The sequence below is a fragment of the Astatotilapia calliptera genome, chromosome 1 (assembly GCF_964374335.1).
Source record: "Astatotilapia calliptera chromosome 1, fAstCal68.1, whole genome shotgun sequence".
NCBI classification, from domain to species: Eukaryota; Metazoa; Chordata; class Actinopteri; order Cichliformes; family Cichlidae; genus Astatotilapia; species Astatotilapia calliptera.
This window is the reverse complement of record NC_137422.1, coordinates 1,692,118-1,706,148: the sequence shown is the minus strand read 5'-3', so window position 1 is coordinate 1,706,148 and position 14,031 is coordinate 1,692,118. Positions and strand designations below refer to the sequence as shown.

Genomic DNA, 14,031 nt, shown 5'->3' with positions numbered 1-14,031 from the left:
TAATCACGGAAGAGCTACGAACCACACTGTGAAGCATGGAGAAGGTGTGATGGTGTGGGGGTGCTTTGCTGGTGACACTTTTGGAGACTTATTCAAAATTGTAGGCACACTGAACCAGCAAGGCTACCACAGCATCCTTCAGTGTCAAGCCATTCCATCCAGTTTGCATTAGGTTTGGCCATCATTTATTTCTGATAAGTCTGGAGACTGTGCTGCCACTCCATGTTTTCAAGCTCACCATCTTTTTCCTTTTTCCTGAGGTAGTTCTGGCATAGCTTGGACTTGTGTTTTGGGTCTTCTTGCTGTAGGCGCACACCAGAGGGTCCTGCACGGTGCTGCAGAATGCTGTCGTAGCTGTTTTGGTTCAGGGTGCCTCTCACTCTGTATAAGTCACCGACCCTGGATCTAGCAAAACAGCCCCGGACCATCACACATCCTCCTCCACATTTGACGGTTGATGGCACACACTGTGGAACCATCCTTTCACCTACTTGATGGCGTACAAAGATCCTACGTGATGAACTGAAGATTTCAAATTTTGATTGATGAGCCCATAATACCTTCTTCCAGTCTTCAGTAGTCCAATGGTGGTGTTTCATGCCAAGGCAAGCCTCTGTCTTATTCTGAAGTCTTAGCGATGGCTTTCTTGCTGCAACTTGTCCTGTCAAACCTGCAGCTTTAAGTCTTCTCTTTACAGTTGAAACTGAGACTTTCTTACTACGACCACTATTAAGCTGTGCTTGAAGCTGTTGTCCTTGTGAGCCGCCGATCACACAAGCTGTTAACTCTCAGAAACTTGTCCTCTGATTCAGTTGTGGCTTTGTTTCTGAGTGCCTTTTGATGGTGAAGGAAACTGTACTCACTGACACCTTGACTTTCTTTGAAATTTCTCTGTAGGAAAGATCTACATTTTTAGGTGTTATGATTGTCTGTTATCAAGAAATTCCATTGTTAATTGCCTTTTTCTCGCCATTTTTGTAGCAACACACTACTTTCTGCAGTACAATACTGTTCAATTGATGCTGACGAGGGTATGGTACCACAGTGTATTCCAACACTGCTTTTATACGGACAGAGGGGGTTGTAATTAATCCAGAAAAGTTGGAACACCTGTAGGAATTACTCACACCAGCTTTCAAAGCTTCATGAACCGCCATTGCTGCAGAAGAGCTTTAAATTGTTAACCCATGTTTTCTTCCCTGAAAAAGGCCTGTTTGTATAATTCTGAAATATACATTATGTTTCAGTTTTGGTTAACCTTACCTTTTTTTAACCTCTAGCAGTTCACCTACCTTGAATGTACTTGAATGACTTGAATTGCAATAAATAACTGGACAAATAGGGGTGTTCTTTCGATTGGTAGTGTCTATGTCGTTGTGTCCCTGGGCAAGACACTTTACCCTACTTGCCTACTGGTGTTGGCCAGAGGGGCCGATGGTGCGATATGGGAGCCTCGCTTCTGTCAGTCTGCCCCAGGGCAGCTGTGGCTACAACTGTAGCTGCCTCCACCAGTGAATGTGAGAGTGAATGAATAGTGGCATTGTAAAGCGCTTTGGGTGCCTTGAAAAGCGCTATATAAATCCAATCCATTATTATTATTATTATTATCATTATGTATATGTCTGTGCGTGTAACAAACCTTCATGGTGACATCTGCACACTGTAATGAAACACTACATTTTTTTGTAAGACAGGCAGAAAGGCTGGTGCAATAGTACATTCTCACAGTTTTCACAAAATCTGATTAAGTTGTATACGCAAGGTTTTTTTTTCTGTGCTTAGAAACTGCAATCTGTCCTCAGTGAGAGTGTCACACTGTTCTAAAATACTCCACAGTGTCTAGTTAGAGTCAGTAATTAAACAAGACATCTGCTAGAACGAGGAGCCAACTGAAAATGAAGCAAATTACTTTATTACTGCTGTTCAAAAAAATTGGATACGAGTGTAAAAGTTAATCCACTGCTCGGGTCAATTAAAACCAAGAGAAACGCCTAAGTTAAATTTTTTCCTTTCCCTGTGATTGGATCGGTAGCTGCCCAGTTTGCATGCCAAAGTGTCCTTGGGAAAGATATAGGACCCCAAGTTGGACAGAAAACTCCTTTAAAAAGTGCTCCTTTCAATGAGGCATGTTGTGAAGTGCTTTGAGTACCTAAGTGAAAAAGTGATATATAAGAACTAACTCATGATAAAAAGAAATAAAGTGGACTAACTTAGTTGTAACATTTTATATTCTTTCTAGTTTAGTAGAAAGAGCTTGAAGTCACTTTAAGTAGTCATGTATGATTTGATCAGTTTTTTACATCATTGTGGATGAACTTAGGGCCACTCTTCTTTACAGCTTTACTTAAGTTTATTTATGCTCAGCTCTCCTAGGGTCTGATGAGTGCAGTTCAGTTAGGCTTAGGTCTGCTCTTTGACTGGGCCTCCCTTTGAGAAGCAGTCTCAAAGGGAGTTCTGTAGCTCACATGTTGGAGCAGGTCATCAGGTAATCAGAAGGGTAGAGTTCAATCCTTGGCTCCTCCCATCTGCATGCCAAATATCCTTGGGGAAAATACTAATGTCAAGTTGATCTCTGATGCATCCAAAATGTGAATGTGTGTGAATGTTAGATGGAAAGCATTGAAAAAACTGCTTGTATGAATGGATGTGAATAGGTGAATGGGGCATGTTGTATAGAGAAGAAGAGTGCCATCTGGTGATGATCAATTAATCAAGTATGTTTAAAAACCAGCACCTGGCTGCTGCATACCCTCTTGATTCCTAAGGTAACAGTATGGGTGTACTTAGTTTAATATGTCATGTGTTACTGTTCATCTAGCTGGCAAACCTTTAGGACACGCTAAAGATCTGATTATTTTTATGATGTCCTGATTTGTATAATAACCTGCAATTTAAAGATGGTATGTTTTTTTCACACAACCGAGAACAGAAAAGAAGACTTACTCACTGTGATGCATCAAAATCATGATTGGAGTGCATCCTTATAAACACATGTCAAATACCAACAGTCTGGTGTGGGTCTGGATTCGGTATAATCTTACACATAGGATGTCAGACCCTCAGGCTACCCTCTTGCTCTTGCCACAGTTTTTTCTGTTTCTCTGTTTGGTCAGAGGCATTCATACCAGAGGCCTGTTCAAAGTCATTTGTAGAGCTCTAGCAGTCCTCATCCTGTTTCTTCTTGCACAATGGAGCAGATACCTTTATTGATGATGGCTTAACAACCATCTACAGACCTGTCTGGTTCTCCAGGAGTATGCCTGTCTCCTGGAATCTCCTCCGTGCTCCTGAGACTGTGCTGGCACCTTACAGTAATGCAAAACTCCAGTTAGCTTCAAGGCCTGTGATACACAGATTTTTTAAACCACTTACAGGTCTGCATTTCTCATTTTTGCCATGGAACAGGATGTCCTGCTGCGAACACAGCAGCAAACACCTGGTTACTGTTCAAGCATTTAGATTCTGACGGGCAACCAATCAGAAGAATGTTGCCTTAAAGGGGAGGAGTTAAAACAACGTTCTTTTCTTTCCAAGAATAAAAATAATGAGCAATTAACTTTATAGTTGATCAGCAATCAAGAAGTTACAGCAATTCACAGACATAGATTGATTATAACTATATATTTGTTATTATATTATATAGTAGTAATAAAACAAATGAATCAGAATTTTGAACATATGTCAAATTAAGAACCATTTCAGAAATTGTTGATCAGCAGAAAGCTGGTATATGTTTGGTGAGCGTATTCACATCTCTCTGTTACTGTCCCTTTAAGCAGTCAGTGTAGACTGTGACTGGCCAGCTGAGTGAGTGAGTTTCAGCCTGTACTGCTGTAGTGTCGAGCCAGAGCAGCAGACAGCACAGGTGCTCAAGTAGAGCTCTCACCCTGATACACACACAAACACAGATTATTCACACACAATCGTGCACATTCTCTGAGTAGAGACAGCATGAGTACAGTGTCTGAGTCTCTAGATGGGAGCAGCAGGTCTCTGTCTGCAGCCAGGAGACACAAGAGTATCAGGAAAACCTCCAGGAGGATTTATTCTGCCTACCAGGACCACCAGGAGGGGTGAGTCTACTCTCTGTTCTTTCTTCACTTTTACTACTATCAGCACTTGTGGAACTCCTCGCTGCTCGGATCTCTCTGTCTATCTGTTTATAGCTGCTCTTTCACTGCAAAGATTTTTACATTCCTCTACAAATACATTTGTTTTGCTTGGCTCATTAATTAATATTACTAAAGAGTCTGACTCCTGGAAAGCAAACACAAAGAGGTACAGAGAGCATACAGATGAGTTTTTGTTTGATGTTTGAAATGTACTGCATGAATGATATATGGAAAAAATACCATCATTTGACGTCCCTTATTGATTGTGATGCATATTTGCATAATAGCTTTGTGACAGTGAATATTGTTTGTGTATAGAAATGCTTGCATCGAGCTGTTCTTCTGTAATGGGGATATATTCAGTCATGACTTTTGCATTCCATATTTCAGCTAAAATAATTTATGTTACTCATTTATTACCATAAGTGTTTACACACAGAACAATTAGATTCACTCCTTTTGGAGATACAGCAAACAGCTGTCTTCTTCAATGCTTTCTTATTAAAAGTGAACTACAAATTTACTACAACAATTAACAACATAGCAAATGCATTTGTATTAATGGGCTATCTAATGGTAGAAAACCACTGGAGATACACTATTTGTAAGCTGTAAGTACTGCATCTGACAATCATATTGGTCATAGTTTTTGTCAGATAGTTTTCTGCATATGAAATCTCTCCTTTGTGGAAAATCAATGTACTGCTTCTGAATTCACCATCGACAAGGGTGTTTTTTGTTTAGGAAAAAAATTCAATAAAATAAAAATTAATAAATAGAAATAACAGCAACTGAATAATTTACTTGCGACCTACTTCACAGTTTCAGTTTAATTCAATAATCACATTAAAATAAGTTTAGATATCTCAACATACAGAAAACATAAACATAAGTACAAGAATACCAGCGACAACCAAGACTTAGAGCTGCTAAATCTCATTCCCGGTGCTTCTAACTTGGCCTCATATGGCTCAAAGTAACCAAACATATGAAATGCCATGAGGCTGCTGCCTCATCAAGCTTTAATAAATGGCAGAAACAAAAAGAGATGGGAGCAATGGCTAAAAAAAAATTAATTCCAAGAACCTTTTTCAAAATATGAAATCAGCAATTTCTTGAATATCAGCAGTCCATCATAGAGGCAAGATTGTAACCCAATCAACTGAACTTAGAAATACCTACATGTGCAAAAGAATGATTCATAATTGAAAAACAGGATTGTGATCTGTCCATCGCTCAGTTCTCATGCACATCCATTAGTGGGTTGGTGTGTCTTTATGCATGTCATTATGTGTATTTGTCTCTGTCCGTGGCATGGCTTCTGACCTGGTCCCCTGGGGGTTGTGTCTGGGGTGGCTCGGGCCTCTTCTGTGTGGGCTGGAGAGGGGGGTGTTTACCTGGTGGTTCTTGGTTTTCTTGGGCCCAAAATTACCATTTGTGATTGTTCGGGGTTCATTAGTTCTTATTGAATTGGCAGCTTGCATATCTTGCATATTTTGAAAACCACCATCCGTGCTGAAAAGTACAGTTGTGGCTGGAAAATCTGAGTGTGACACAAGTATTGGGTTTTCTAAAATTTGCTGCTTCACATCTGCAATTCACCCTGACATGCTGCCAATCAACTTCCTGTCTGATAGCAACCCATTCTTGAAAAGTTAATGCGTGGAGTTTGTCAGAATTAGTGGGATTTTCTCTGTCTGCTTGCTTCTTGAGGATTGACCACAAGTTCTCAGTGGTCTGGGGAGTTTCCTAAACGACTTAGCTATAACTTGTTCAGCAGCTAGAATTAGTTTTGAAACAAGAATAGGACAACATTCCTCTCCCAAAAGTCCAGCACGTGGTCTCATAAGTTCCCAGGTGTTTAGGGAATGTCGTTAAAAAAATGCAAATACTACACAACTATAGATGTATCCCTGTCACAACTTTCCTTTATATGTTACATTTGCTCCATTTAAAAATGTTCTCACTTTATGACATTTTCAAATTATTTGCTTTTATTCACATTTTACACAGCCTCCCAACAATTTTTGTAACGGGGGTTGTATAAAGTGAGCCTGACTGGAAATATAGATTAATATGACACATCAAATGAAAAATATTATCTCAAAGTAGAGACATTGCAGCCATGTTTTTTTTCCACACTGAAACCTCTTAGATCCATCCTTTGTAACAGAGTAACACAGAACCATATTTCCCTTTGCCCATGTGTCCTATTCTGTAGCTCCTCAGATGAAGAAGACAAAGTAGATGAGAGGGTGGACAGCAATGATCCAGAGGAGATGTTCCAAAACATTCAGTACCAGAAGGAGATCATCGCCAATATTCGGACTAGGCCCTGGCCAATGAGGCGCAAACTCAAAGTCCTAAAGTAACCATCTTTTTGATTGGGATCTCTGTGTAGACTGCTACTCTGTTGCTTTTCTTATTCTCTGTGTACTGTGTATATGGTATATATACCATATATATATAGGTTCCTAGATATATGCTCATACTGCAGACATATGAATAATTAAATATTCTTTTATCTGTCACTAACATACATACATATGTATGGTTTGAAGAGGACTGCATTACATTTAAAAGTGTTTCTGATATTACATACAAGAGTGGCATGCTTTTACAGAATGGCGAACAGAGATGGCCACCTTGCATTATCATACGCACACAAACAACACCACTTATTTCAGAAAAATTCAGCCAAAATTCAGAAGCAGTGTGCGAAAAACTAAGTGCACCCTTACAGCTTCCATAGGATAACTAGCACTGTTTAGTAAGTAAGATAAATTGGATCAGATTAAAACACAACATTTATGCTGCCTATCTGCACATTACACGGACATCTTCACATTTCTGGCCTCCTTCCTGGCTGAAGAATTGTAAAATATTATTTCTTCTGTAGTTAAATTGATATTTGCTAAATTGCAAAAATTATTTATTATTAGCACACAACGACCAGCTGTGGAGGAATTTTTCAAACCATTTCTTAACAAAAAGAAGCAATAAAACATCATTAAAACACCTCGCCACAAATAAAACTGTATTATTGGAAAACTGAGCATAAAATATAAAAACCTAAAATGCACCTTTCTATATGGAGATTTCTGTTATAAGCTGGGAGGAGGATAGACCCACACAGCCTTTTTTACTTAAAATAATAAAAATAAATGTCACTGTTACTGATGTGCTGAGGTTTTGCAGGCGGTCCTAAGGCTCACACTCACAGTCTCTTAGTGTTTACTGGTTCCAGACACAGGGAGAGCTCTGCACAGAAACAATGATTATTCCAGGGTAAGATGAATAGGCAGACAGAACGAATTGAGGCCAAGCACGTCACCTGGCTGATCCAACAATCTAGAGGTAGAGCAGGTCATCTACTGATCAGAAGCTTGGTGGTTGGATCCCTGGCTGATCCAGTCTCCATTCCAAATATCCTTGGGCTAACTCCAAGCTCTCTCTGATGCACTGGAGTATGAATGTGTGTAATTGGTAGATAAAAAGCCCTTAATCCTAGAAGAAAACGCTTGTATGAATAGGTGAATGAGGCATATATAAAACGGCTTGAGTGCTCTGGGAGAGTGGAAAAGTGCTATATAAGAATCATTTCATTTAACTCTGGGTACTCTAGCTTTGCAGTATAATTGTTATTTGTAATTTTAAATTGGCCATTAACTTTTGGTAGATGAAGTGCTTGAAGTGTATAAAATCAGTCAATATCAATGGATGTATAATTCAAATCTGATTTCATCTTGATGCATTCTCAATCATCCAGGTAAGTAAATCTCCAAAGGTTGGTTCTGTTCATCTGGACGTAGCATTTTGTGGGAGAAACGTTTCATCACTCATCCAAGTGCCTTCTTCAGTCTCAGCTGACTGCAGGTTTCCCCGATCTTAGAAACAGTACATTTGCACGAAACGTTTCTCCCACTGAAAACACTACGTCCAGATGAACAGAACCAACTTTTGGAGATCAAATCTGATTTGTTGTATAGCACTTTTTATTTGATTAGTAGGACTAGGAAAGCACTACACTTTATTGTCAAAAATATTCACTCATCTATCTTCACATGCATATGAACTTGAGTGACATCCTATTCTTAAGCCATAGGGTTTAATATGGTGTTGCCTTTATAGCTATAACAACTTGAACTCTTCTGGGAAGGCTTTCCACAAGGTTCAGGAGTGTGTTTGTGTGAATTCGGACCATTCTTTCAGAAGCATATTAGTGAGGTGAGACACAAGTGTTGGACCACAAGGCTTGGTTCACAGCAGGGTCCAGTCTCTGGACCTTACTTTGTGCACTGGTGTGCAGTCAATTTGGAACTGGAGGGGCCATCCTCAAGCTTTTCCCACAAAGTTGAGAGCATGAAATTGTCCAAAATGTCTTGGTATCCTAAAGCATTAAGAGTTACTTTCTGAAAAACAAGCTCACATCGTAATCCCTGCTCAACCAAACTTTACTCTTGGCATAATGCAGTCAAACAAGTACTGTTCTCCTTGCAAATGCCAAGTCCAAACTGATGGAGATGGAGAAGCATGATTCTTTACTCCAGAGAACACATCTCCACTGTTCTGGAGTCCAATGCATCCAATGCTTTGCACTTCACTTGGTGATGTAAGGCTTGGATGTAGTGGGCATGGAAACCCATTCCATGAGGCTGTCTGCAAACTATTCTTGAGCTAATCTGAAGGCCATGAAGTTTGGATGTCTGTAGCATTAGACTCTGCAGAAACCTGGCAACCTCTGTGCACTATGCATCTCAGCATCTCTTGACCACACTCTGTAATTTATATACCCCACCACTTTGTGGCTGAGTTGCTATCGTTCCCAATCATTCCCACTTTGTTTTAATACCCAGCAAGGACATTTCACAAGTGGACTTGTTGCACAGGTGGCATCCTATCATAGTACCACATTGGAATTCAGTGAGCTCATGAGAATGAATCATTCTTTCACAGAAGCATTAGTAGCAGCCTAGGTGCTTGATTTTAAACAGCTGTAGCCATGGAAGATGCCGAGATCAGATGAGATCGGGCGCGCTCAGGATGGTATGGCCGTAAGATAGTTCAATGCATCCATAGCAAACATTTTCACTGCTATGCAGATGACACCCAACTCTATCTGTCCATGAAGCCAGATAACACACACCAATTAGTTAAACTGCAGGAATGTCTTAAAGACATAAAGACCCGGATGGCCGCTAACTTTCTGCTTCTTAATTCAGATAAAACTGAGGTCAGTGTATTCGGCCCTGAAAATCTGGTATATGGACCAGGTGACCATAAATCCTCCCTTAGTCATGATGCAATAGGCGTAGGCTGCCGGGGATTCCCATGATGCATTGAGTATTTCCTTTTCAGTCACCTTTCTCACTCACTACCCACATAGCAAGCAGGTCTGGCCCGGATCTGGTATCAAGTCGGCACTGCTGGTTTACTTCTGGCATGATAAGACGTATGTCATCCAGATATGGGCCAGGTCTAGTAATGACGCCACTGTTTATGTGATGGCATGCCACATCTGGCCCGATTGTGGTTTGATTTATGTGGCCCAGGCTCATAGAAAACAGGTCTTCCCTGGATCTGGCATCAAACTGGCACTTCTGACTGATTAGTGTCATGGCAGGGTGTATGCCAAGTAAATGTGGGCCAGGTCTGGTAATGATGGCACTATTTATGTTCCTATTTTTCTGTTTCAGTCAGAAGACCCAAATGCCATGTTGCAATATGATATTGCTATGGTAGCCAACGTTTCAAATGCAGATTTGACAGGTTTGTGAGTGTACACTTTATCCAAAACCTAGTGAGGTTTTACTCATCTTTGCCAGTGGCTGGCTGTAACTCAGGAGGTAGAGCAGGTTGCCGACTGATCGGTTAGTGGTTCGATCCCCGGCTTCTCCAATCTGCGAGTCTGTGTATGAAAATAGTTAGGAAGCACTCAGTCTAGAGAAAGTGTGCGATTGGGTGAATGTGGCATGTTGAGTAATCCAGGAGAGTAGAAAAGTGCTATATAAGAATCAATGCATTCACTGTCTGAAGAGAGTTTCGTCATGTTACTTTTGCACTATTATGTTCCGGCACATGTTGTTATTACATGGCTTGATTACGTTACACGTTCATCCTGTTTTCCTTCTCTCTCCCCAACCGGTCGCAGCAGATGGCCCCGCCCCTCCCTGAGCTTGGTTCTGCCGGAGGTTTCTTCCTGTTAAAAGGGAGTTTTTCCTTCCCACTGTTGCCAAAGTGCTTGCTCATAGGGGGTCATATGATTGTTGGGTTTTTCTCTGTATGTATTTTTGTAGGGTCTACCTCACAGTATAAAGCATCTTGAGGCACTGTTGTGATTTGGTGCTGTATAAATAAAAGTGAATTGAAATGGAAGATGGATTGGAACACTCCAAAAGTTGATCCTGTTCATCTGGACGTAGCGTTTTGTGGGAGAAATGTTTCATCACTCATCCAGGTGACGTCTTCAGTCTCACCTGACTGCAGGTTTCCAATCTTATAAACAGAACATTTGCATAATGACTGAAACCAGCCCACTGAAGGAACATTGGCCTGGGAGGTCAGTTCCTCAGTCATAATTATGCAAATTCTCATGACCATTGATCAACAACAATGGATTGGAACACTTAAAGTCACTTTGATGTGTCAGTGAATACTTTTGGCAATATAGTGCATATTAAAGCAAGCAAATTATACAAAAGCATTCTAAAGTCAAATATAAGGGCATCTGTTGCAAAGCTAGGCCAAAATTGTGTAATGGTGCAATTGGGACAATGATCCCAAGCACACTAGCAAATCTACTACAGAACTGTCAAAGTTTCAGAGGACTCAGATGCAGCTGAGAAAGGTTCTACAGGGCTTAATGAACAATTTCAAGAATGACTCCAGCAAAAATGTTTACTACAATTCTTTCACGTGTCAGGATATCACTTTTTCCACAGGGCCAGCTTTGCAATGTCAAAGCCTCTAGAACAGTTTGCAACTGAGAGTGTGTGAGAGACTTGGCCAGACAGGTAAGTACTCAAACAACACAGCAGCTAGGTTTTGACACAGATTAGGGCAACAATGTGGTGACAAAGGGAGAGGAAAGTACTGCCAGTGACAGGAAACAGATAAGCCTGTTTTAAGCTGGCTGAAACAAGTTAAGCATCTACACACGCACACAGGGTGATATGCCATGCAATTACATGGCACGTTACACTGTAATTTTAGAATGTGGTAAATACCAGATTATTTTTAATTATTTCCTTGTACATAAAACCTTGGAACTAAAGGAAGGTGGGAGGGTTTTCACATCACTGTACACAAAGAGCATATATGAGGGACACATTTAATTTTACCTTCACCAATTATATCTTTTTGCATAAGGAAATGTAATTTTTTTGATAGTATCAACAAATAGTACCGACTGAGACTACTAACAGAGAACAAGCTGAGCCACAGAAAGACAGAGGGAGTAGATAGAGAGCTCCTGAGATGTGCTGAGTGTGTGCCATGAATAACAGGTTTTATATGGGCAGTTTGCTATTACCGCAGAGGTTTTATTACCATCATCAGGGATGGGATGCTAGCGTGCAGTTTTAAACCCCCTTTAATCTCAGGGTGAGTGTAATTATTTCCACTGCAAGAACAATTTATTTCACACCACAAATTTGTGCTTTTTACCCACATTTCCAGACACGAGTTGTTCTTCAGCCCTGTAAATGAACATGCATTTATTGTAAAGCCGGAGTTTCTTTTTTGAGCCTTGAAAGTCTGTAAATTATTATACAATTCACACACTCAGTACTCAGTGGCTTCCTAGTTGTTCCTTGTGCCATAACAAAAACAGGTTTGATTACTTGAATCAGAGAAATAATATTTATATATTGAAAATCTTTGTGATGTAAAAATGTTGGGGCTACTTCAAGAACATTTAATTAAGATTTCATTTAATTTAGAGTTATGCTCACTTGGTTATTGATTACTTGATTGCACTTGATTATGTGTACTGCGTAAGTATTCACAAAATTTTCATTTGTAAAAATGCAAGTAACTGAATGGAAAGATCTTTTTCTGTTTAAATAAATAAATGTACTTGGTGGACTTTATCTGTGTGATTCCCAGGCAGGCCAGAGAGATTGTTCTGAGATATGAGGGCCGACTAACCAGAACCAGAGGTTACCAGACCGCAGGAGCTGATGTACGTCCACCAGCCTTTCATCCACTGACTTTTTTTTTTGCCCTAACAATCTAATCCTGCTGGACTGGAGATTGGAGAAACAGATTGCTTAATGTATTTATAGTGCATTATAGATCTTGTCCACAACAGGATAAAGTGCTATTTCAGGGCAGTTTTATTTCTCTGCACTGCAGTGGCCTGATGATTACAGCCAAAACAGTAAATTGTGTTGGATTTCTTATATAAAGGCTGCTGAGTTTTGATCTTTCAAGGCTCTTCTCCTCTGTGGGCTGAACACACATGTGTATAACTCTTTATTCGTATTTGCAAAAAGATTAAGTCAGACAGTGAGAAAGATAGTTGTGCTGCAATAATCCATGGAGCAGCACAAGTGAATTTATAGCCCATGTTACGGCGCAGTTAATTCAATGTTTGGGCTGCTTCCCACCCATTAGAATAAATTGACTTTCAGTGAGCAGTCTGACGATCAGGTATCAGTTCTACAGTTTGGCTCACGGTTAATTGAAAATCAGAATCAATGGCCCAGCTGACCTTCTCTTGATTGACAATTAACAGCTTAGTTGTGTTTCTTATCTTTCAGCACTCTAAAAATGATACAGCCACACTGTTTCAGATCTCAGGTGTCTGCTACTTTATTATATGCTGAAAATTGAAAATTAGACAGTTCATCAACACACAATAAATAAAAAATGTAACTGCTGTTATAATTTTAGACTTTACTGAGAGCTTTTCATCACAGAAACAATGGTAGAAGTAGTTTTTTGTTAAACCTCTGTCAGTGTTTCTCAGCTTGATTCTCTCCTGCAGCTGCTGAAGAAACTTTCCCGTTTGCTTTACAACATTGTGGTGCTGTTCATTCCTTGGGAAGTCAGGATCAAGAAAATTGAAAGTGAGTTATCTGTTTTCTTTGTTCATGAAAACGTGTTTCCTACATCTGCTGGCTAAAAAGAAAAGAACAAAGGAGCAGGGTGTGTGTGTGTGGGGGGGGGGGGGGGGATAAGAAATCACTCATGATGTTCAACAGGACAGAAAATGGGAAATTTGCTAGAAATAACTTTGAAAATAGCATCTTTTCATCAAGGAAAGTCATTGCTTTCCACATCGGCTTTGCTGTGATATATTCAAACATTAGATGGCCTTATTAAACTGGATTTAGCAACAAAGAAATATTTGTGATTTTAGCTCAGAATCAACACATTACCATAAGCATATGGACTTTGAAGAGACGTTGTTGTGAACTGGGGCCATTCAAGAGAAAATAACACACTGATTTAAATGCATATCAAGAACAACAGCACAACAGATCCAAGGATACTGCTGGTTACGTGTTTAAGCTATTCAAATTTGTGGTACAGCAGAACACAGTCCAACAGACTGTTATATCCAAAGTGTTATATGCTTGGATGGTTGTCCGGAGAGGAGTCGTGTTATGGCGTATTAGGCCACCACAGTAAGCTGGCCCAGTACAACTGCCTAATTTGACATATTTTTCTCAAAAACAAATTTTTATTTCTTTGTCATTAATGTACCAAATAGTGTTTGCTTCCAGGCACCATGAATGTGAAAAGTTTATTCGGTGAGCTGTGTTTATTATTAAGTTAGATTAAGCTTTGAAAGAAACCACCAAGCTTTTTGATCAAACAGCACCATTAAAATGCATTACTGTCAGTGGTGTACACCTACAGCAGTGTTTGTGTGTGAACTATGTGCAACGTATTAATCAGTCTTATTTTGATG

At 39.9% G+C, this 14,031-nt stretch overlaps 1 protein-coding gene across 1 annotated transcript in view; it reads left to right on the top strand.

Moving 5' to 3' along the window:
* The first annotated feature begins 3,817 nt into the window (after window positions 1-3,817).
* tmc3 (transmembrane channel like 3) overlaps window positions 3,818-14,031 on the top strand; it is a 40,650-nt gene continuing 30,436 nt past the window's right edge. Inside the window, exons 1-4 of the mRNA XM_026186713.2 lie at window positions 3,818-4,073; window positions 6,334-6,480; window positions 12,219-12,294; window positions 13,102-13,183. Of these exons, the coding sequence (XP_026042498.1) occupies window positions 3,952-4,073; window positions 6,334-6,480; window positions 12,219-12,294; window positions 13,102-13,183 (427 nt within the window). The 5' untranslated portion in view covers window positions 3,818-3,951. The remainder of the gene's footprint in view (window positions 4,074-6,333; window positions 6,481-12,218; window positions 12,295-13,101; window positions 13,184-14,031) is intronic.